The sequence below is a fragment of the Trichosurus vulpecula genome, chromosome 6, assembly GCF_011100635.1.
Source record: "Trichosurus vulpecula isolate mTriVul1 chromosome 6, mTriVul1.pri, whole genome shotgun sequence".
NCBI classification, from domain to species: Eukaryota; Metazoa; Chordata; class Mammalia; order Diprotodontia; family Phalangeridae; genus Trichosurus; species Trichosurus vulpecula.
Genome location: NC_050578.1, coordinates 265,295,732 through 265,321,814, shown reverse-complemented (window position 1 = coordinate 265,321,814; position 26,083 = coordinate 265,295,732). Strand labels below are relative to the sequence as shown.

At 38.1% G+C, this 26,083-nt stretch overlaps 1 protein-coding gene across 1 annotated transcript; it reads right to left on the bottom strand.

The window, feature by feature from the left end:
• Positions 1-4,333: 4,333 nt before the first annotated feature.
• LOC118852996 (high affinity immunoglobulin epsilon receptor subunit beta-like) lies at positions 4,334-12,437 on the bottom strand. The gene is made up of 6 exons (XM_036762782.1): positions 12,297-12,437; positions 11,434-11,568; positions 7,802-7,858; positions 7,039-7,194; positions 6,595-6,702; positions 4,334-4,513 (listed from the first exon to the last, which is right to left on the bottom strand). The coding sequence occupies exons 1-6, from the start codon at positions 12,435-12,437 to the stop codon at positions 4,334-4,336; spliced, it is 777 nt and encodes a 258-aa protein (XP_036618677.1).
• Between the last annotated feature and the right edge of the window lie 13,646 nt (positions 12,438-26,083).

Sequence of the window (26,083 nt, the reverse complement as noted above, 5' to 3'; positions counted from 1 at the left end):
TCTCAATATATTCCTCTCACCCCTTAAATTGATTTTATTTTTTAGATATCATCCCTTCATATTCAACTCACCCTGTGCCCTTTGTGTGTATATATATACCTACATATATATACATACATAGACACACATATGTATATATATGTATACACACACAAAACAGTTGAACTTTAGTAAGTCCCTTATGATTTCTCTTTCTTGTTTACCTTTTCATGCTTCTCTTGATTCTTGTGTTTGAAAGTCAAATTTTCTATTCAGCTCTGGTCTTTTCACTTAGAAAGCTTGAAAGTCCTCTATTTCATTGAAAATCAATATTTTGCCTTGGAGCATGATACTCAGTTTTGCTGGGTAAGTGATTCTTGGTTTTAATCCTAGCTCTATTGACCTCCAGAATATAGTATTCCAAGCCCTTCAGTCCCTTAATGTGGAAGCTGCCAGATCCTGTGTTATCCTGATTGTTTTTCCATAATATTCAAATTGTTCCTTTCTGGCTGTTTGCAGTATTTTCTCCTTTCTTGGGAGTGCTGAAATTTGGCAACAATGTTCTTAGGAGTTTTCTTTTTGGGATCTATTTGAGGAGGCGATCTGTGGATTCTTTCAATTTCTATTTTACCCTCTGACTCTAGAATATCAGGGCAATTCTCCTTGATAATTTCTTGAAAGATGATATCTAGGCTCTTATTTTGATCATGGCTTTCATGTAGTCCAATAATTTTTAAATTATCTCTCCTGGATCTATTTTCCAGGTCAGTGGTTTTTCCAATGAGATAATTGACATTGTCTTCCATTTTTTTCATTCCTTTGATTCTGTTTTATAATATCTTGATTTCTCATAAAGTCACTAGCTTCCACTTGCTCAAATCTAATTTTTAAGGGAGTATTTTCTTCAGTGGTCTTTTGCACCTCCTTTTCCATTTGGCTAATTCTGCCTTTCAAGCCATTCTTCTCCTCATTGGCTTTTTGGAGCTCTTTTGACATTTGAGTTAGTCTATTTTTTAAAGTGTCGCTTTCTTCAATATTTTTTTTCAGTATTTCTTTGAGTCTCCTTTAGTAAGTCATTGACTTGTTTTTCATGGTTTTCTTGCATCCTTCTCATTTCTCTTCCCAATTTTTCCTCTACTTCTCTAACTTGCTTTTCCAAATCCTTTTTGAGCTCTTCCACGGCCTGAGACCAGTTCATGTTTTTCTTGGAGGCTTTTGATGTAGGCTCTTGGACTTTGTTGACTTCTTCAGGCCATATGTTTTGGTCTTCTTTGTCACCAAAGAAATATTCCAAAGTCTGAGACTGAATCTGTGTGTGTTTTCACTGCGCGGCCATGTTCCCAGCCAACTTACTTGACCCTTGAGTTTTTCGTCGGGGTATGACTGCTTGTAGAGCAAAGAGTACTTTGTTCCAAGCTTGAGGGGATGCGCCATTGTTTTCAGAGCTATTTCTATACAGCCAGCTCTGCCACACCAGCACTCCTCCTTCCCCAAAAACCACCAGCCTGGACCAGATCTTAAGCCGGCTCTGCACTCCTGCTCTGATCCGCCACTTAATTCCTCCCACCACGTGGGCCTGGGGCTGGAAGTAACTGCAACTGTTGGTCTGTAGCTGCACCTCCACTGCTGCCCTGGGGCTGTGGCTGAACCGCGAACTCTGTCCCCCACAGCTTTTCCCATTAACCTTCTCTGTTGTCTTTGGTGTTCGTGGGTTGAGAAGTCTGGTAACTGCCACAGCTCACTGATTCCTGATACTAGGGCCTGTCCTGCCTGGCTCCTGGTCTGGTTGGTCCTGCTGCCTCCCACGCTGAGCTCTGCTCCCCTCCACTCTGTGGGCGATAGACCTCATCCAGCGACCATCCAGGCTGTCCTGGGCTGGATCCCTGCTTCCCTCTGCTATTTTGTGGGTTCTGCAGTTATGGAATTTGTTCAGAGCCATTTTTTATAGGTTTTTGGAGGGACATGGCAGGGAGCTCACGCAAGTCCCTGCTTTCTAGCCGCCATCTTGGCTCCACCCCCGGAAGTCTGATTTCCCTTCTACAAGCTTCTTATAGCCTGTTTTTAAAACTCAGTAATAAAAGTGATTTTTCTAAACCTCATATTTGACCACCCTCTACTTAAATTTCAATTTCTCCTTACCAACTCCAGGATCAAATATGAAATCTGTTTTTCATTCAATGTCTTCATAATCTGCCTCCCCCACATTTCTAGCCTTCTTATACCTTATACCCCTACATGTCTCTGTGATCCAGTGATTCTGACATCTTTACATTTTGTTGAGCAACATAGTCTATCTCTCAGTTCTGGGCATTTTTGTTAGCTGTATCCCTGCCTGGAATATTCTCCTGTCTCATTTCTGCTTCATAGCTTCTCTGGTTTCCTTCAAGTTTTAGGTAAACACCTCACATTCTATAGTTAGCCTTTTCTTATTCCTCTTTATTCTAGAGCCTTATTTCTGCTGATTATTTTTAATTTATCATATATGGTATAGCTGTTTGCAGGAATGAAGCAGTAAGACTTGTGCCTTAGGAATAAATTAGTCAGTCAATAAGCATTTATTAACCACCCATTTTGTGCCATAAATGATGGTTAGTGCTAGGCATACAAAGGGCTAAGACACCATCCTCACTCTTAAGGTGCTCATATGCCAATGGGCAAGATAACATACAAACAATTATGTATTTACACGATATATGGAAAGATAAAGATATAAGGAAGCATATTTTGACAGCTTTGTTGTCCATGAACAGAAGAGGGCAAGGTTGGAAATAAGTAGAGCGATTAAGAAGCTGTTGCAATAGTAATCCAATAATGCAGTGAAGTAGGGCAAAGTATAGGCTAAACTAAGGTGGTGACAGTGGAAGTAAATAGATAGAGTGAATGTGAGTGATTGGAAAGTAAAATTTAGACAAAATGGTAACAATTCATCAAGTCTCAAGGTGCTGGAAGCATAGGGAGGCATCAAGAATGATTAATTCACAGAACCTTTAGAATATGATTCATGGGTCTCTTAGTTCATTCAAACTTGTTCAATCTTAATTCCCATCATGCATCCTTGTGAAACAGTCAGTCTAGTCTCCTGACCAGTTTTCACCTATTTCATTCCCCTTCCCAAATCTACTTAAACTCTCTAGCTTCTCAATCTAAAATGCTCTTCTGGGTCCTTCCTTTGTATTTCACTATGACCAATCTTTCAACACCTTGTTCAGGCCCACACTATCTTGTACTATATTTGTAATCCTCCAAGGTGCTTAATGTTGGGTTTAAATGAGATATATATTCAACAACAGTAGGAGCAGCAGCAACAGTAATAGTAAAACAATGTTGTATTGATGACAAACATGGAGGTAGAGCACAGCATTGTGGGTAAAGTTTTGGAATTGGGATCAGGAAGAGTTTGGAAAGTCAATTTAACCTCTCTAAGCCTAATTTTCTTCATCTGCAAAACTCATAATAATTATTATAGAATCTACTTCACATGGTTATTGTGAGGCTGAAAATATAATTTATGAAATCTATGAAAACAATCTATTTAAAAGCTCCAAAGTAATAGTACTTTTAAAAGAGAGATGGATTAAAGTCCTGTCTCTGATGCTTACTGTAGGGTAGGACCTTGGCTAAAACCTCAGTGTTCTCATTTATAAAATGGAGATAACAAACTTCTTAATCTTTATGACAGTGGATTCTTATGAAGAAAGCCCTTTTTAAGACTTAATGTGCTAAAGTAATGTAACTTATGAAAGAGATGATATCAACTAGGAAACTCATTGGAAGAAAGAGAAAGACTGAGAGCTCCACAAAGAACTGTCAGAAACTATATCCTAGAATCACAAATTTGGTTCTGCGAGGTAACTCAGAAACTATATATCCTAACACTTTCATCTTAAAGAAAAGTAAACCAAACACTAGAATGGGTCAGTGACTTCACACAGGAAGCGAGAATTAGAGGCAAGGTATGTATCAAGGTCTTGGGAAGGTAGGTAGTGCAGTGGATATAACAGGGGGCCTGGAGTCAGGAAGACTCATATTCCTGAGTTCAAATCTGGCCTCACACACTTACTAGCTGTGTGACCCTGAGCAAGTCACTTAGCCCTATTTGCTTCAGTTTTCTCATCTGTAAAATGAACTGGAGAAAGAAATAGCAAAACACACCAGTTTGCCAAGAAAATCCCAAAAAGGAGTCACAAAGAGTCATATACAAATGAAACTATTGAGAACCAGAGAGGTTGTCACTTGACTAAAGTTATGCAGAAAGTAAATGACAGAGACAGAAGTCAAACTCAGGTACTGTGAGACCAAGTCAGTCAACCTTTACATTGTACCATGCTCTTAAATCATTTGTTGATCTGTAGGACTAAGTTTTCTGGAGCTCTTCTGGTGATTGATATATTCTTGAATGAAGTGACTCCCTGGATTCACTTGTATCTTTTGGGCCAATGGATACAGACCCTTGTCTCAGTAGCTCTACATTTTCAGTGATTGGGTAATAAATGGGTAATTCTTCATAAAAAGCTTCATGGTGAGTTTTGCGATGCTGAAGGAAAACACAGACACAATTTCAAATGACCAGACTCTCCTCAATATCCAATTCAGGTTGAATTCGTTAGCCCCCTCTTTTTGTCCCTCTGAGGCTGTCAGTAACCCCTCTTTATCATCTCTCTTCCACCATAATTCTACCTTGCCCACCTTTTCAGACTAGATTGAGAAGTTCTATGTGAGCAGATTTAACCAGGTCCATCATGAGGGACAAAGGGGGGATAAAGGCCTGTATCCCCACCCCCTTCAACTTACTAGAAGCATTTCTAGGCCAGAAATTCTAGTTTGATTCCCAGACTTATATCAGTCCTATATCTGTCCTACTATCTTGAAGGAGAGATTGGGGTGATCACTGTAACGATATTAAGGAAGAAGGTAGGAAAGTTTTTTTGTATATTTGTATATTTCTGGATGACAGCACAAGCTTGCATTTGATGTATGTAGGGATAGGTAGATGATAGATAGATATATAGATCATAGTGAAAGAGATAAAGAGAAAGATATCTTTAAAGCTCCATCCAAATGCCATCTTCTAAATGAAGCCTTTCCTGATGTGTCCCAACTTCTAGTACCCTTTCCCCAGTTTCATTAATCTATTTTATACATTCTTATAAATGTACATCTTGCTTCCCCAGGCTAGATTATAAACTCCTCAAGGCAAGGATTATTTCAGCACGCGACAAAACTCCTGCTATGTATTTTGTACTTAGTCAGGATTGTTGATTTTCAATTTATTGATTTATTTTGTTAAATCCTACACACACAACCTTAGAGCTGAAAGAAGCCTCAGAGGTCTCTGAATCCAAGTTACTTGACCTCTTCCAATCCCAGTTTCCTCGTATGTAAAATGGGAGTGATAATACCATCTACTCCACATCATTATATGAGAATCAACTGACACAATATAAGTAAAGTGTCTTACAAACTTAACTACTGTATAAATACTAAATATTATTTCATATAACAATTTGCATTTATGTGGCACCTTAAGGTTTAAAATTCACTTTACATATTTTATCTCATTTGATCTTCGAGACTATACTAGAAGTGTATAGCAAAACTAGGACTTGAACAGAACTTTTCTAACTGAATCTGAGAGGCAGCTAGGTGGTGCAGTGGATAGAGTACCAGCCCTAGAGTCAAGAGGAACTGAGTTCAAATCTGACCTCAGGCGTGTACTAGCCATGTGTCCCCAGCCAAGTCATTTAACCCTGATTGCCTACAAAAATGTTAATAACTCTGAATCTGAGATTCTTCTCACTAACTCTTGTTCTGTGCTATAGAATTCAGTTTTATTGTATTTTGTTTTGTATAACTTTAAATGACTTCATATGTGAGTTTTTGACCTCAAAGTATCTTTTACCTCTCTGTATATGTATCTTATACTTCTCTATATCAATATTTTATACCTCTCTGTATCATATAGGCACATGGACACACACATATTTCATGGTAGTTAAATACAAGGTCATTCGGAGGAAAGGGCATTAGGAGTTGGGTGATCAGGAAAGGCTTCTCAGAAGATGGTATCTAATCAGCATCTTAAAAGAAAAGAGGAATTCTATGAGATAGAGATAAGGAGGGAATAAAATATAAAAAAATACAAAAAAGATATAAGGAAGGAGTACATTCCAGACATATAGGATGGCAAATTCAAAGGCATGGGAATAGGAGTTGGAGTTCCATGAGTGAGGAACAGAGGGAAGTCTTGGAAACCGGTTACAGAGTATGGGAAGAGGAATAATGGCCAATGAGGGCTTGGAAAGGGTGGAAAGGGAAAAGGAACCAATGCATATTTCCCATTATTTTTCTGAGGATTGAAATAATGTTATGATGTATATCCTCAGAGGCCCACTGAATTGGGAAAGAGAGTTATGGACCTTCCATGAATTCCCCTAGTTCTTCCTCTCCTCCATAAGTATTATCTGTTTTACTTATTGGCACTAAATTTTGCTTTCCAAGGTACCATTTTATCCATGTTTCTACCTTGCTCAAGAACCTCTGGGACCTTTTGATTTTGAAGAACTTCAGACTTTTAGCTTTACATTCTAGACACTCCATCATTTATCACCAGCCTACCTTTGCAATCCATGTTTCCACTATTTTTCCAATTATTTCATTGACAGAGAGTAATATACCAATTCCCAATTCCAGGACAGTGAGGAATAAGACCATGACTGCAGTTTCCTGTCAAACAGTGGAAAACAGAGTCACAGGAGGTACATTCTAAAGGGTTACCTGCTGGCAGCTTCTGAAGGCAGACCCATTTAGTTAACATAAGTTAACAGAACCTAGAAGTTAGGCCAACATCATCAAGGGTTCTTCACTTCATCATAGCAGAATCTTTGCGGTGGACACAGCAACTGCTTTCTCACATGCTTACACACACCCACAGAACACCACTTCAAGTCTTTCACATGACTTAAAGGCCTAAGGACCAGTCTTAGTATGAAGAAAAAAGAATGAACTTTCTAACTCCGAAGAGGTTAATAGCATTTTAGCTTCTCAATGAGAATCACTTACAGTTAAAAAAGTAACTGCAAAGCAAAAATCTCCAGTTTGTTGATTCTGGCATTGATAAAAAATAGAAGATATTTGCTTCAGATCAGACCAGATAATCCATATCCCAATTCCTGCGACCACAGAACTGAGAATGGCCATCACCAGGCTGCTTTGTACCTAAGAGACAATTAGAACAGTCATTGAACCTTCTGGTTTGGGCATATCCATTTTCATAGTTTAACCTGTTTTCAAAGTGTAAAGAGGTCACTATTTGGTATCAGGGGACCTGGATATACATATCAATTATGCTGCTTGCTCCCTAGGTGTCCTTGGTCAAGTCACTCCAATTTTTAAGGGGATCACTTTAATTTTCTGGAAAGTAGGGAAGGTTAGATTGCATAATATCTAAACTTTCTGCCATATAGCCTAACAGAGCTATCCAGCATTCGGGATTGGATGCCATGTTTGGTAGAAGGGACCCAATAAATGATGTTTTGAAGCAAATTGACATACAGAAGTATATGTGGGCACAATGCCCTCTGGAATAGTGAGTATTGCTCATTCTTTAAACAAAATTCTCAGGTGTATTTCCCCATTCCATGAACTTTTTCAAAGATACTCTTTTTCACAAATATTACTATACTATTGTACTATACCATGCTATAATATGCTGTACTCTACTATACTAATGTAACTCTTCACTATCCTGAAAACCTTCTCTACTTAATAATCATGATTTCTTACTACATTCTCAGTGACAAAAAAGGGCAATGCCTTTACTCACCAGACATTTGGTGCCTTTTCTTTCAGATGCAATCAACAGAAATCCAGAAATGGTGAACTGTCCAAGACAGGAAAAAATTAAACTTGTCACTGAAAGTTGGCTGCCTGTCCCATTTCTTCCACATAATATAAAACCCTAAAAACTCACTCACTCCATTTTTAAAGCCTCAGAGCTTAGCCTGATGATCCATAGCATCTCAGAACTAAATGTTGAGAATGCAGAGAAGGTAAATATTATTATTAAAGAAAAGATAATTGAAGTTGAAGGAAGGACATGTGCTGATGACTCCAGGACCCAATATATTTCATTGTAGGAACCAAAGAGATCATTTTATCATGGACTTTAATTCTGTCAATCACATCTCACCTGCCCATCTAGAATTGCAAGTTATTGGTCTATTTTTCTGAGCATGTTTCTGCCTTTCCTCATCAATTAAAAAAAGATTTGATCCTACTCAAAATTTTCTAGGGAACTAACTTTGTTTATATTGTTCCTTCTCCACCATCAGACCATTGCTTATTTTTCATTTCTTTAAATATGAAATATCATAACTCACAGCTATGCCTAGAGTGAGGTATTTGGCCCAAAGCCCCAGAATGCTGAATTTAGAAAGGGCCAAATTTAGAGGAGGAAGAAAGTTATAGTACTTGCAATGCTGAAATAGTATAAAGGAAGAACAGAGGAAGAAAATTCAAAATGTGAAGCTACCAGTTGGCAGGCTTATGTGAAGCCTTCCTATACTTCCTACATCTGCCCTACTACAGTGAGGACCTTCTCTCCCCCACCCTTATGCTATCCCCTATATCCTTGAACCCTGCCCAGCAGGAGGTAGTATACCAAAGAGCCCTGTCTCATCCCTACTCTCTACCTCCCCCTCCCATAGCAAATGAGCCTATACTTTCTGGTACTTGTCCTGGATGTGGTTTGTGGTGGTTAACTGAGGGTGTGATTCCTAATTTCAGCTTTGTTCTCATTATTAGACTTTAAGTCCATTGGGGCTTATACAGTTACAGAAACTATATTGTCTTTTTCTTTGCTTCTTCAGCCTCTAGAATTGAGTTTTGCACATAATAGTAATAAATGTAGTTAAAGTCGAGAGAAATCTTGAAAGACACACCGAGAAGTTGGCATTTAGTCAAAAGAGTATGGACAGCACTGGAGGGCTATGTATTGTAGACAAAAGCACAGCTACATTTCCCTTTGACAGTTTTTTGAGCCTGTCATACTGTTTTGTATTTAGTTCAGATATAGCTTGTCCAGGCACACACATTAAGGATCAGAGAAGGGATTGGAACCCAGGTCTTCTTAACTTTAAGTCCAGCACTATATCCACCATGTTTTTTGCTCCACTTCCCTTATACTTTTATAGCTACATTATCTATGCAAGAAAACTGGGATTAATTTTGAGACTTAGAAATTTTACTAGCATCTTATTGGGTATAATGATATGGTATCCTTTGTTTTAAAAGAGCATAGACCAAGATCCAGGAGGGACTTATTTTCACAGATTAAGAAACTGAGTCCCAGAAAAAATAAATGACTTCCCCAAGGTTGAACGGGGCCAGTATTTGAACTCAGGTTCTGTAACTTCAAGTTCCATATGCTTTCCACTGCACCTTATTGCCATTTGACAGGCTGTATTTTGTCTCAATTTATTGAATGAATTTGTTAATCAAAATGGGAGAACACTCTCAGTCTAACATCTGTTTCTTCTTGGAGACTCATAGCCTCTCTTTGTAGATCACCAGTCTCTTGGGGCTGGAGATTATGGTTATCCATACCCTGTTTTCCTGATTGGCACATCATTTAGAATAGCACACCTAGTAGACACTCATTCGTTACTGGCTGCTGTGGAGAGCAGGACTGTCCATGCATAGAAATGCTTCTGTCTGATTCTCCAAGGGAGTGCAAAAGGCCTAAGCCACAGAGAACACAGAATTGTTGGACTAAATTGAAACCCATTTATGTTTACTGGTGATTCATGTGCAGTTATATTCAGGAAATATATATATATATGCATATATATGCATATATATACATATATATACATATACATACATACATACATACATATATATATACATATACTGTTGAAAGTCATGTTTCTGGAACTGGGGATACAATGCAGCTGTGAAGGGGAAAGGGAGAATCTGGTGAGAAGTGGACTGTACAATCTTATTTAATAAACTTAGCACACAGTCTTGGGGCTGGTTTTGGTTGATTTGGAGACTGAGAGAATGGCCTGCAGCTATACTAAGGCAAAATGGATGGAGCAGTAACAGTGGAGAGGAGAGACTTCTTTGATTATCTTTTGCACTGATAGAAAGTCTTGTGAATGGTGCATACATTTAGGGGAGGGAGCGTTCAGTGTTCAGTGTAGGAGCACTAATGATTCTGTTCATGCTAGGGTAAGTAAAGAGCTTGATGGCTTTGGAAATGAAGAGAACCTATATGAGGGAGGGGTGATGATTGAATTGGAAACTTGCATGTAGGGAGTGAGCCTGTATAACTTCATAGGGATTGGGGGTTGGGGTCTGTAGTGGCATTGTAAGTCTTTAGTTTATGCCAGAGAATTGAGCTGAATACCAGTTTATAGAATGATAGGAATTTATAATTAGAAGGGGTCTTAAATTTTTCTAGTCCCAAACTCTTATTTTTCGCATTATTATTAATCTCTTGTTTTTTATATCACTTTCATTTACCAGAATGTCTCACTTCTGCTAATAGTCATCCTTCATTTTTTTTTGACAAACCAAAGCAAATAGACAAAAATCAGACAAATAAACCTAAAACTAAGAAGTATTATATTGTCTAGGAGGTGTGTGTGTGTGTGAGGTGATTCAACAAAATCAATCATCACATCAACTTAGTCTGACAGTATGTGTAATATTCCATGCTCAAAGTCTCTCTCTCTCTCTCTCTGTCTCTCTCTCTCTCTCTCTGTCTCTCTCTCTCTCTCCCCCTTTCTCTCTCTCCCTCTCTCTCTCTCTCCCTCTCACTTTGGTAGAGAAGGGGAAATGTATTTTCTTTTCTCTTCTTTGGGACTAAGACTGGCCATTAGAATTGCTTGGGGCTCAGTTTCAATTTTTGCTATTTGCTCAAAAGTTTTTTTTAATCAGAAGAAAACCAAGAACCAGAGTCTCAGTGACATGCCCAATATGTTACAAGTAGTGAGTACCAGAGACATGGTGAAATCTTGGATCTTTTGACTTAATTCAAGTTTCCTTACACTATGCCATGCTGTCTCTTTTCTTCTATGTGTTTTTCCTTGCTAAATCCGGAGTTTATGATGGAGGAGGAGTCTTCTGTCATCTGGCATGGGAGGTTCATTGTATGAGTGGCCATGAAGACAGCAAATGATATTAAACTGTTTTTTGATGCTGCATGTTTTTTGAGAATATACATCTCAGAATAGCAAGTGAGAACTTTCTTTTTGTTTCAATGGGAGAATTCAGAAGATATTCGGAATGTCTTTCATATTTCAAATGATGGAAAATATTCAAACATAAGATTCTGATGGGTAGGTAAGGTGAAGATAGAGGATGTATAAGTAGGTGATACTGGGACTTAGACACATGAGATGTTTGAAAGATGTGCATGGGATTGAACTCAACAAACTTGAACAGACTTACCAGTAATCCTCCCCATATTGGATAGCCCATGTGAAAGGTTGAGAAAAGGTCCTTCTTATGTTTTAGAAAATTCAGAATGAATTTATGAATTACTCCAAAGAAGAAGCAGATAAGGCCAATCATGGTCTGTGCTGCCTGCAAGGAGAGAAATACACTCAGGAGGTAAAAAAACTTCTTGGGATGGGTACTTTTTCCTCAGCACAGCTATTTAAGACCTAAGTCATGGATCCTGAATACTGGCTAACCACTGAAAAGGAGGCTAACTGCAGAAGGAGATGATAGGTCTTACAGATGCATTCTTCTTTGCTAGGATGTCAGTGGGTATGGATTGGTGATGCCTTGATGGAGTTGTATTAGATAATCCTAAATTTTTTTTCCTAATCTCAAACATTTTGTGTTCTTATGTATTTTCTGAATCTGGCATTTTATATCATGAGATTCCTTCTATCTCTGATATTATCTGTTCTAAGATCCCTTCTAACTCTAATATTTTATTTTCTAAGGCCCCTCTCAGCTACAAAATTCTATGTTTTTTTCACCGTCTCTTCCAGCTCAGTGACATTTTCTGTTCTAAGATGCTTTACAGCTCTGAGATCCTCTCTTCTATGATTTGAAGCCCATTTCAGTTTAAGCCATTGAGTGTTCAATAAAGTAGTTTCCTTGTGGGGCAAAAGAGATCATTATTTTCCTTTAAGAGTACAAACATACACTAGTATTTTTCTCATTTTCTAGAGGAATCCAACAGCAATTCTACAACATGAGCTCCTGAATCAGAAGAATTTTCTTTCTAATATGATAATACCAGCACCTTGCCAGGAATACTGGCCCAATCTAATTTACTTAAATCTCCATGAAATGATTACCCCCAGGAATTCCAGTTCCTTTCTCAAGAATGCTTCCAGCTTGCTCCGTGGTGGGGAAGGAGATTTTAGTTGCTTTACTTCCTCCTTCTGGATGTCTTCTTTAGTGGGATCCTCCACAGGCTGGCTAGGTGATAAGCTCATGATTATGCAGTAGATTCTGTAACAGAAAGTCATTCATTTCACTATTACCCAGGACACTCTCCCTGCAGGATCTGGTAGTTGTCATTGGCTGTGGAAACGATAGTGGCTTCAAATAGTTTCCATGCTAAGTTTGGAGTTGAACAACCCACAGTCACATGATACAGTTAAAGAATGAACAAAATTCATCACTTCTAAGGAAGGGAAAAACAAGCAGTAACATCATGAATTAGGGTTTTTGTTGCCTTTCTATTTTCAGGGCTCATCATTTGGTATAAGTAGGGTGCCTTGCCTTTCTTGATCAAATGCACCAGGACAGAAGGACATATGAATGAAAATATATTTGATATCTCAAAAATGTTAACTGAGTTCTATACATACTACTATTCCTCAACAAGGATCTGATCTCAATCTCCAATTTTGCATGTGTGTATATAATCTCTTTCCAAGTCAGCATTGTTTTCTAATTCAATTCAACAAACATTTATTAAGTGTGCACAAGACACCTATTGAGTATAGAAAACTGCCACAGGGCAGTCCATGCTTTTAGTGTTCTCACACTACCCCCATCACAATGATTCATCCATGTATCATTGATGTAAGTCTATCTTCCAGACAGGGTAGCCTGAGAGATTTGTGAAGGGAAAGATTACATAAAACTTGGGAATTCAATGAAAACTCCATGGAAGTGGTACTAGCTGAGCTAGACATCAAAGGGAGGGGAGGATTTCACAAGTGAAGAGATGGATATGTGCATTGGGAAAGAGATATAATTAAGTCCATGGAAAATGACCATCTGAACAATGTCATGGAACGCATGGTGTAGAGGCAAGGAGAGAAGGTCCCTATATCTGCCCTCTGTTGACATGGGTCATTCCAGTTTAGAAACTAGCCTCCATTCCAGTTAAAGTATGTAATGGTATTTTCCATATTCAGTTCCCCCAAGTCCCCTCTACTTTTGTCTTTGCTTCTAGGCTAATAAAAAGATGATTTTATTTTTGGTCAGTAATGATAATGAAAGTATTGCATTAAATGACTTCTTTAAGTTCTCTTTAGCCATTAATCAATGATCCTAAGTGCCCATTGTATACATGCAAGTTATCTTTGGAAATACAAAGACAAATATGAAATAGTCCCAGTCATCAAGGAGATTAAGTTCTACTTGAAAGATTCCAAATGTAGAGAAATACGGAGCACAATACATCTTGAGGAGTGAGAGAGCACTAAGAATTAAGGGAATCTGGGAAGGATTCCCAGAGAAGTTGATATCTGAGCTGAATCTTGAGAGACTAAACTAAGAAGACATATGGATGAAAGATTTGTTAGGAGCTTATAGTGTATTAGAGAATTGTAAATTAAAACAACAATGAGGTACCACCTCACACCTATCAGATTGGTTAATATGACAGAAAAGGAAATGACAAATGTTGGAAGGGATGTGGAAAAATAGGGACACTAATGCATTGTGGATGAAACTGTGAATTGACTTAACTATTCTAGAAAGCTATTTGGAACTGTTCCCAAAGGACCATAACATTGTTCGTACCCTTTGACCGAGCAATACCACTACTAGGTCTGTACCCCAAAGAGATCAAGGAAAAAGGAAAAGCATCTATATGCACAAAATATTTATAACATCTATTTTTAAAATAATATTTTATCTTTTGCCCAATGGAATGTAATTTTTTAAAAATTATTTTTTATTTTGAATTTCAAATTCTATCCCTATCTCACTCCCTTCCCTCTCCCTGAATTGGTAAGCAATCTGATATAGGTTTTACATGTGCAATCATATAAAACATTTACATATTAGTCATTTTGTGAAGAAGACTCAAACAGAAATAAAGGAGGAAAGAAAGAAAGAAAGAGAAAAATAGTCTGTTTCAGTCTGTGTTCAGACATCATAAGTTCTTTCTCTGGAGATGGATAGCATTTTTTCATCTTGAATCCTTTGGGATTGTTTTGGTTCACTGTATTGCTGAGAATAGCTAAGTTATTCACAGTTCTTCATCATACAATATTGCTGTTACTGTGTCCAATGTTTTCCTGGTTCTGTTCATTTCAATTTGTATCAGTTAAAGTATGTCTTTTCAGGTTTTTCTGAAATCATCATGTTTGTAATTTCTTATAGAACAACAATACTCCATTATAATCATACACTACAACTTGTTCAGCCATTCCCCAATTGATGGGCATCCCCTAAATTTCCAATTCTTAGCCATCACAAAAATAGGTGCTATAAATATTTTTGTACAAATAGGTTCTTTACCCTTAAAAATCGCTTTGGGATACAGACCTAGCAGTGATATTGCAGGATGAAAGGATGTGCAAAGATTTATAGTTCTTTGGGAATTGTTCCAAATTGTTCTCCAGAATGGTTGGATCAATTCACAATTCCATCAACAATGGATTTAGTGTCCCAATTTTTCCACATCCCCTCCAGCATTTATCATTTTTCTTTTTTGTTATATTAGCCAATCTGAGAGGTATGAAGTGGTACATCAGAGTAGTTTCAATTTATGTTGCTTTAATCAATATTGATATAGAGCATTTTTCGTATGACTATAGGAAGCTTTGATTTTTTTTTTGTCTGAAAACTACCTGTTCATATCCCTTGACCATTTATCAATTGGGGAATGACATGTATTCTTATAAATTTCAATCAGTTCTCTATATATTTGAGAACTGAGGCCTTTGTCAGAGATATTTGCTGTGAAAATCCCTCCCCCCCAGTTTTCTAGAAGCTCTTTTTATGGTAGCAAAGAATTAAAAATTGAGAGGATGTCCATTGAGAGGAGTAATGGCTGAACAAGTTGTGTATATGATTGTGATGGAATATTATTGTGCTATAATAAAAGACAATCAGAATGATTTCAGGAAGAAAAACCTAGGAAGACTTATATAAACTGATGCAAAGTGAAATTAGCAGAACCAGGAGAAAACTGTACACGGTAACAGCAATATTGTATGATGATTGTGAATGACTTAGTTTTTCTCATCAACACAATGTTTCAAGACATTCGTGAAGGACTTAACATGAAAAATGCTGTCCACCTCCAGAGAAAGAACTGATGGAGGCTGAATGAAATTTGAAGCATACTTTTTAAAAAAGTTTCTTTTTTTGTATTTGTTTTCCTTTGCAATATGTCTAATATGGAAATGTTTTGCATGATTACACATGAAAAAGTTATATAAAATTGCCTGCCTTCTCAAGGAGGGGGAAAGAGACAGAAAGAAGGAGAAAATTTGGAATTTGAAATTAAAAAAAATAAATGTTAAAAATTTTTGTTTACATATAATTGAGAAAAAATAAAATGAAAATTAAATGTAAAAAGGAGTTTATGGTGTGGTAGATGATGTGCTAAGCCCTAGGGATATAAGGAACAAGTAAATCAGTTTTTATTCTCAAGGAGATTACATTTGAATGAGGATAGGCAATATAGGGGAACTAAAAAAGGGCAGAAAGAATGGGCATTAGGGTACATTCCAGGGATAGAAGTGGGAGGGACCAGAAGAACTGTACAGAATACAGAAAAAGGGCGTATGTTCAGAGAGCAGTGAACAGTTCATATCTGTTCAAGTCGGTCAAAGAGAGAAATTTAGGTGGAGACAACTTGTGGAGGGCCTTAAATTCTAGGCTGAGGGATTTGCATTTTATCCTCTAGGCATTTTAGATCTATGGGAAGTTTTTGAAGAGGGGATTGGCAAGATCAGGCCTGTGCCTTAGCTATTTTGGCAACTCTGGTGGTTGGGTTGGAGGGGTGTGAACTTGGAAAAAGGTCTCTGAGAAAGTTCAGGTGAGAGATGATGAGAGTGGGAGTGTGTGGGCAGAGAGGAAGAGATGAATGAGAGAGCCTCATCTATAAAATGAAGATTGGACTAGATTGTCCCAAGGGTCCTTGCCACATCTAAATCTATGGTTTTGTGAAATTTTGTGAAGTGAGAATCAGTAAGATTTGACAAGTAATTAAATTTGGATAATTAAGGGAGAGGAAATAGTCAAATAAATTTAACTTTAATTTGATTTGTATGAACTTTGTAACTGAAGTTGCAAATCTGGTTGAGTGATGCTAACCCTCAGGAGAGAGTGGGATTAAGAAGTAAAGATGATTAATTATGTTTTGGATATGGTGACTTGAGATGCCCATGTGATGTCCAGGAGGACAGCCAGCTGATGATATGAGACTGGATTTCAGAAGATAAATCAGGGCTGGATAAGTTAAAGGCAAAGAAACAAACCTTCTTGTATGGTGGTATTCCCTTAATGAGGTATTCCCTTAAGTAGGGTGAAAGTTGAAGAGAGGTGTATTTAAATTTGATGTAAGAAAACTGTTCCAAACACAGAGCTCTCCCAAAGTGGACTGAGCTGTTTGAGAAGGTGGAAGCTTCTCCCTTACTGGGCCTCTTCATATAAAACCTCAGTGACCACTTTTCTGAGACATTCTAGAAGGGAGAACTTTCCAGGAAAGATTGGATTAGATTACCTCCAAGGTCCCTTTTTGGGATTCTGTAATTTGGATGTCTACTTAAAATGGTACTTCAACATCTGGGAACTGACAAGATCACCAAGATTAATAGAAGAGAAAATATCCTGGGGATGAGCTCTGGGAGACACACTCATGCTAAAGGAACGGGAGAGTGAGGATGATTTACCTGGGTGACTGAAAAACAGAAGGCAGATATATAGAAGAACTGAGAAAAAGCATTGTCTTAGAAGTCAAAGGCACAGAACTAACATCAAATGTTATACAAGGGTCATGAATGTCAAGGATAGAGGAAAAGCAATAAGAGTAATAATAAATGGATAATTGGTAAATGAAGAATGAAAGCTCATTAGAGTGTTGTAATCAGAAACCATTTTGGAAGGGTTGGAGAAGTGTCTGGGCAGCGAGGAAGTGAAATCAGAAAGCATATACTTTTTCTACTAGTTTTGTCATGAAAGGCACAAGATATCTGGGGCCAGTAAAGAATTTATAAGGACAAGATAAAACTAAGATTTTTTTAATTGGGCGGAGAAGGAGCTAGTAGGTAGGGAGAAATTGAAGATGGGAGGACATGACAATGAGGTGACCAATGTTCCAAGCTCCTGAATGAGTCTAGAGGGGGTAGGATTAAGGGAACAAATGGAAGTCTTGGCCTCAGTGAAGCAGTCAACCATTTTCTTATAAAGCAGAGAAAAAGAGAAGTTGGGTCAAGAGAAATTTTGAGCCGTACAGATATCAGAAAACAATTTTTTCAGTAAGGCTACTGAAATGGTTTATCTGTTATCTATAGGAATGGTTTGTGAGAGGACAGAATAAAGAGTTAAGGAAAAAAGAGGGTTTTGACCAGTCACTGGGGAATAATAGAGGAAATCAGAGAAGAAAAACGTAGGGTTGCCATAAAAGAGTGAAACATTAGTGAGTTTATAGAATATGACCTTGTTGTAGACCCAGCTGGTGTGGCTGTTGTATGACTTCCTCAGGGGGCATGGAGCAAAATAGAATTGATAGTGAAGATGACAAAGAGTAGGACAAGTGATCTTCCCAAGGTCATATAGATAGTAAAATGCAGAGCAGGGATCCAAGGATCAGGGATTTTTCAATTGTGCCACAAAGAAACAAAGAAAATTGTTGGCTTATCTCTTTAACACACAATGCTTGGAAGTCATGGATATAGAGGTGGAAAACACCATAACAATTATTTAGTCCAATCCTAGTGACCTCTGAATACAAATCCAGTGTTTAGACACTACATTGTGATGGCATTTCTAGACTGTTTGATATAAAAGGGTCTTAAAAACTGTCTAACTTCATTTTACTGTACTCTCTTACTATTGCCACCTCCCCTAGTCTGCTTACCACATCGAGTGGGCATGAATACTCATACAAAAAGGAACCACAGAGTCCCTACTTCTGCCTCCTCCTCATAGTTTTAGGCTGGTGCCCTCCAGCTACCACCACTCCCTCCAAAGTGGGGTTTCATGAGGTTGTTCACACTGCTTACATGAGTAGAGAATCACCAACTATAATCTTTCCAATAAGATAAATGACCACTAGGCTTTGTCTAGACCCTACGGACCTCCTAGGAATTACTATCTACTATTCCTATGCACCAAAATGATCCCCAAGATGTTTCATTTGCCCTACAGTTGAACATTCCTATGTATATTGTTTTGTTCAATTAGTATGTGAGTTACTTGAGAGCAGAGAATGTCCTGATTTTCTATTTCTATCCTTGGAACTTGGCACGTAGTAAGTGCTTAATAAACACCCTTTTAAATTTGTTGATTCATTCATTTATTTATACAGATGAGGAAATGGAATCTTTGAGAGGAGAAATTCACCTTTGGGAGAACTACTCATAAAAGGTCTTTTAAAAAGTTTGGGTGATGACTGCTTGGAAATATGGAAGAGTGAATTATTATTAAAGTACGAATTGAAATAGATGGCCTTTGAAGTTCCTTTCCCCTATAAGATTTTATGATTCATTGGAGCCAGCATGCGGTAAGCAGCCCTACCCCTAAATTTTTCCTTCAAGGGCTTAAAGAAGTCATTTTTCTCCTCACAAAGACAGAAAGGTGAGAATATTACTCAGCCTCCCCCTCATACATAAGCCAGTCTGTCCTTAAGGCAAAGGACCTATAGTTGTAGAGTCTAGAAACCCCCTTTGGGACCTTCTAAAAAGATAAGATTTACACAACATTCTCTGTACCTACCTGAGTCTTTTTGAAAGTGATCTAGGGAATTTCGAGCTGGGAGTGTCTCTTGATCATGGGTCTTCCTAGTTGGTCCCTTCTAGAGAATGAGCTACTCTGGTGTGTGAAAGAACAGATATTATGGGGCCCTGTGTGCTTCCTCTCTCACCAAACACTAGATGGGTTGGGATCATGAGATATTTTACTCTTATCCTTATCTACAGATAACTGCCTTTCTTAGTCAGCCTGCTGCCACAACCTACTCACAGTTCTCTCTTCTGCAGCCTAAAAAAAGCAATTGTAATCTCTGTTGGAGACTAATTAACTGCTAGGATACAATTACCCCAACCATTGAATTAGGTACTCTTGTGAAACAATGTCCTGCCCCAGATTCCCATGAAGCCATGAAGCAACAGCAATAACTTTTACTTTTCAGGAGCTGAGGTGCTAGAGAAGTGGCCCCAGCATCAAGAATCCAAGTTCTAATATCTCCTCTGTCACATGGTGGCTGTGTGACTTGGGGCCAGTCATTTGAACTCTCAGTGTCCCAAGTATTTTCTAAGAAGAAAAGTTGCAGAGAAGGTGCTGACCTACATTGTTAACAAGAGTTTCGTTGCTGGGAGTTCCCTGTGCTAATGGAGTCACAATAAAAATAGAGAGGAGTAGGACCTCTTCAGCCACCATGTATCTGAGTCCAATGAGAGTTGTAACCCTCTATGGAAAGAAGTGCATGGGAGTGGAGACTTTGGGTCACAAGGAGCTTCAACAAGGTTCATTCTACTGAAATTGGATGATATTATTTTATTAGATATGGAATGAAAGCCACAGGGATCATTCTCGTTGAAGGACATTTGAGGAAAAGGAGAGGTACCACTGAACACTCTTAGAACTCTAGATGGCCAGAATCTAGAAATTATTGGTATAAGAGTCTCAATACCCAGTTGCTCCCTGAAATATTTATAGGGCACCCCAATTCCCCTGAGGCATTAGACATACTCTGGATATGTGGGTGGAGTGCTTCATCTCATAAAGATAAGCCTCTTCTACTGCCTCTCTTTCATCACTTCCATTATGGGTACCTGAGTAGATTTGAAAATGATCTGATATTCCATATGCCAATGATTTTATTTCTTTGAAGGAAGTTCCCATAAGCCAAGTGAACTTAATGGTCTCTGAATTTAACTGCTTCTGAAGTAGGCAGGGGAGACTTTTGTGGTAGGCTCAGCATATGATAATTATTGATTAAGAAAGACATGCTTTCACCCCACCTCCATTTGAAACAATACCTGTAATTTCCGCAAACGTTTTAGTACTCTGTGGATTCCCTCATTAATTGTTCAATTAAACTCACTCATCTCGTTGCTGGTATCTTTATGAATGTAGTAAGGGAATTCATCTCTTAAGTGTGTCTGCTACCTTGGGGTCACTAGGACAGGTTTGGGAAGTTGTGTGTGTGTGTGTGTGTGTGTGTGTGTGTGTGTGTGTGTGTGTATAGTCAACCTTATTTTGTCTTTAGGTTTTCCTTTTCATGTGGGTTACTCACATGATTGTCAGGCTCATCAAACATGGTACATGGTGGTGTTTTGCTAACAATGGGAACAGGTAGAGAAACATGGGACACCCAGATTTTCCTGAACTTTGGGTATTGCATGAAGTTCAGAGAAACCTGATTCTGAGCACCAAAAAATCCTTTTTTCTGATATCCAGACTAAATATGTCTAAAGTGACGATATTTCATGTGTACATGTGTGGGTGACAAGAGAGAGAGTAAAGGTAGAAATGAGAGTGGGGCAAGTAGAGCAGGAGAAGGAGGGAAGGGGAGGATGGAGAGATGGCTTAATGTAGGGAGAAGATGGCAAAGCTAGAGGAGGGGAACAGAATGGGGATGAGAGAGGAGAAAACAAAGGGTAGAGGAGGAAGGAAAAGAAAGGATGAGGTGGAAAGTCAGAGAAAAGGAATAGAGGAAAGGAAGATATAGAGAGAGGAAGAGAAGAAAGACCAGAGAAGTTAGTAAAGATAATGACATAAAGAATGGAAGGGAAAAAGTATGGGAGGGGAAAGGAGGGATGGAGAAAAAGAATGGGGGTGGGAAGGGAGGCAGAGATGGGAGAAGAAGGAGAAAAAGGGAAAAAGAGAAATGAGGAGAGAAAGAGAAAGACAAGAGAAGCAAGAAGAGAGAAAGAGAAGAGAAAAGATGAGAGGGGAGAGTAGAAAAGGGATAGAAAGAGTGAGGAGGAGAAAAAGATGAAGAGATGGTACATATGTGAGTGGGGAAACCATTTCAGCGAAATGACCATGGTTAAAGCCAATTTGGGGCCACTTTTTTTTCTCTGGCCATAAGTTCTAGCCTTTCTTTCTTAACAAAAGATTGATATTTTATTTGCAATTAATAATTTATTTTAATAGAATATTCACTAATATCTTATGAATTCATGAAAGTAGAGCATAGGAAAAAATGGAGATGGGGAATTATACTTAGGAAATCTAGTTAGGAAGTCAATGTTTTATAGTAGATGGAGTTCTAGCTAGACTTGGATTATGGAGGATCTGGGTTCAAATTCTGCCTCAGATACTAGCCTCATTGATGTGGTCCAGTAACTTAACCCTTCCAAGCATAAAAGGTCCCTTATCCTTATACTTCTAAGCAGTTAAGTCAAAGGTTTGAACCTAGAACCTCTGACTCCAACTCCAAAATTCTTCTCTAAACTTTTAAAATACTGAATCATTTAGCACAAAATATGATTCTCCCTCCCTCCCTCCCTCCCTCTCTCTCTCTCTCTCTCTCTCTCTCTCTCTCTATCTATCTCTCTATCTCTCTCTCTCTAAGTATGTGTATGTATGTATATGTATATGTATATGTATATATATATATATATATATATATATATATAATTTTTTTCTATTTCTGTGTGGTTTTCTTGGTTTCTTACTTCTTACCTCTTCCTCCCAAGTTATCAGCTTCATGTATTATCAGTTTGTTTTTCTGTTTCCTTTCCTAACTCTAGCTTAATATCTAGTAAAGTGTTCAGCCAAATGCAAGTGTTACATACATACTGATACGAATAGATTCTTTAGTATACCTGAACTGGAGTTCTTGTCTTTCAGCTGAGTCTGAAGAAATTGATCGATTGAGAGAGCCCACATAATTCCAGAATCATGTATTAACCTCCGTCATTCAGGAGAGAGATGGAGGGGGGTGGGGAAACACTGGGCTAAGTTCTAGGAACACAAATGTAAGTACAAAAAAAGATATTCCCTACTTTCAAATAGCTTACATTCTAACTGGGGACAACATGAAAAAAGAGCTAAAAGGGGGAGGGAGGGACCAATAGAGAAAAGGTAGAAAAATCTGAGGAGTTCAGAGTAGAACTGAGAGAGAAATGAATTGTGGCTGACCCCAGCATTTTTGCAACTATAGGTCTGGGTCAGGGACTCACCAATATGAGGAAGTTATGGGAGGAAGTGAGTGGACACAGGATGATAACATCTTCAGGGTGGAGAGACATCTGGAATAGAGGTGGGAAAGCCCAGAGAGTTAGGAGCTTAGCTGAGAGAAGAGTGAGCTGTGGCTGACCCAGGGATCTCTTCAAAAGGAGATTCTGGGCAAAAACTCACCAACAGAAAGCTGAGACAGACCATTAGCCTAGAGTTGAGAAGGCAGATAGGGAAGAGTGGGACATGTCCTTGAAGGAGAACAAAGAGAGAAAGATTTCAGTTCTATGGAAAATTGAGCCAATCAGGCATGTCTCTTTGGAAAATAAAATTATAAGACAATAATAGTATTAATAATAGTATTAACAACAACATAGCACTTTAAGTTTTACAAAATAATTGCAATTATTATCTTGCTTGATATTTACAAGTATCTAATGAAAGAGATGCCATTAATGGCCTCATTTTAGAGATAAGGAAATTGGACCTGAAATAGGCTAAGTTACTTGCTCTTTTTGATGCAGCTAATAATTAACTCAGGCAGGATTCAAACTCAAGTCTTCCTAAATCCATACTCTGTCCACTCTGCATAATGCTTCAAATAAATTCTCTTTGCCTACAGTAAGACAATGATGTACTGATGGTTAAAACAACTAGAATCAAGGTCCTGGAAGCATCTAACTAAATCCTTTCTTTACTGTCAATGTAGAAGTGATTATGGAATTAAAAGAATCCTGGGACTGGGTTGTGATGAGAACCAAAGAGTCTCCTCTGGTGGTCAGTTGGAATACAGCTTACTGACCTTAAGTTCTTCTGGAGAGAATCACAGTAGGCAAAAGCAACACAGGACCTTTGAGACCATTTAGAACATCTTCTTTATTTGATAAACCATTGATTATTGAATATGTTATGCACAGATGAGAGAAGCAGAATATGTAGTCATGCCCCTTTGACTAATTTCATGTTTCATTTGAGTTTCAGAAACAGAATAAAGTCCATGGAAAAAAGCTTACAGGCAAAAGTTAAAAGAAAATGCTGCCTAGTAGATGAATCTACAATAAGAAAAGGGGTTATGCATTAAATTCATTCATTCATTCATTCATTTATTCATTCATACTTTCATTCATGGATTCATTTGTTCATTTAGTCTGTCCTATCATTTATTAATTGATTTTGATTTTAAGCCCCCAATTCTGAACAAAGATTTACACACTGAAGAAATTAATAAATGATTGTTATTAGAGAGATACAAATGGAGAGTTTGTGGGAAAAGACTCAGTTTAGATGGATGGTATCAAAGGGGAAATGGAAGTAGCTAGGGGCTGTCATGAAAACTCAGTTACAAAAAATATGTCATGCAAACTCAGTGATTATCTGTGGGTAGTTTTTCTGGGGTCATCCATACTGACTTGTTTAGCAGACTCTGGAGAAAGGTGATAAATCATGACTTAGAGGTTATAATGCCCACATTCTTATTCCTGAGGAATACATCTTATAAGAATAAGATGCCCTGGGAATGTAGCCCAAGTGACATTCTGGGCCTTTTTCATTCTCTATACTCTTTTTTGGAGACCTCATCAGCTCAGCCATGGGTTAACTAACTATCTCTATGTAGTTTGCCACCAGATCTAGATATTCAGTTCTGATCCCTGAATCCAGCACAATATCACAACTACCTACTGGACACTTCAAAATATATGTCCCATGGCATTTCTAAAACAGAAATTATCTTTCCCTACAACCCACCCTATCCTCCTTTCTGTAGCCCAGGTTCACAGCTTTGGAACCACCATTAATTCCTTACTTTCTTCCATCCCACATATCCAATTATTTGCCAAATCTTGCAATTTTTGACTCAGTGATACTTTTTGCATCTTCCCTAGTTCAGGACCTCAATAGTTTTTGCCTCAAGTATTTCCCCATTACAATATAGACTGCCTAGAGTGGCACAATGGTATTCTTCCTCACTTCTGACTGCTTCCACATATCCAACCCTGGGTCCATAGCCTCTGAGTGACCTAGTTCTTGGTTGTCCAGAAGTACGCAGAGCCACCATGATGCTTCTCTGACTGTCTTAATTCCAATTTGCTGCCTGTGTACTCTTTATTCTGCTTTCTCTGACCTCCCCCTACACAAACACATACACACACACACACATACACACACAGATACACAGACACACCCCACACAGAGAGTCATTTTCCACCTCTATTTTTTGGAATAATAATCAAACCAGCAACACCATTCCTGGGAAAGAAATTTCAATCCAATTACTGCATGGGGTAAGGCATCATCCCAGTGACATCCCAGTGTAAAATACCTCTCCCTGGAGAATGCCCCTTTGTATGTGCTTTCTTCCCTTTTTAGGAAGCAGCTATATGGTACAGTGGATTGAGTGCTTGGTCTGGAGTCAGGAAGATCTGAATTGAAATTTGACCTCAGACACTTAATGGTTATATGACGTTGAGCAAGTCATTTAACTGCTGTCTTCCTCAGTTCCTTCAACTGTAAAATGGACATAATTGCACCTAACTTGAAGGGCTAGTGTGAGGATTAGTTGACATGTTTCTAAAGTGAAGCACAAACTCTGGCACATAGAAGGAACCATATAAGTTCTTATTTTCTCCCTCCCCCATAAGGTAAGCTCCTTAAGCTCAGGAACTAACTTTCTTTTTGTTTTTATATTCCTAGTGCTTAGCACACTACCGGACATTTTACAAGTGCTTAATAGATGCTTTTTCATTAATTACTTTAATTTACATTAATCACATTAACTCCACAAACACAAGTCTGACCATATCACCATCCTGTTCAGTGTTCCAGCACTTCACTATTGCCTTTAAAATCAAATACCAAGTCCTCTGTCCTTTAAATCCCCTCATAATTTGACTACAATGTGCCATTCCAGCTTCACCAGACATTTCTTCCCTCCCTTCACTCTGGCTTTCTTGCTTGTCCCAACACATGACATTTTATATTGCATCTTTACATAGGCTCTTTATGTTCATGGAAAGTACTTCCTGCTCACTTATACATCTTAGAATCCCTAGTTTCCTTCACAGCTCGGTTAAGTGTCACCTCCTCCAAGAAGCCTTTCCTGATCCTCTTTGCTACTAGTGCCTGTCCTAAGAAATTACTTTGTATTTATTTTGCATATATTTTATGTGCTTCATTTGAACGACCGGCATGTGAACATATGAATTTCACAAAAAATAAGCTTCTTGAGGGCAGAGATATTTTCATTTATGTATGCCCCTCACCATTGCCTACTATAATGCCTGGCACACAGTAGGTACTTAATGCTTGTCATTGGATTAATGCTTGATGGATTGATTCAGCATACAGTTCCTTGTAAATATTACAACAGAATCTCTTATTATCTATGTGTTGACAAGAGAAAGATAAAAGATATGTATTGTGAGGAAAGAACACTAGAAAACTATAAATATAATGGACCATACTACCTCGTACCATATAGCACAACAGACTCCAAGTGACTATATAACTAAAATATTGGTGGGTTATGTCAAGAACAAATTTG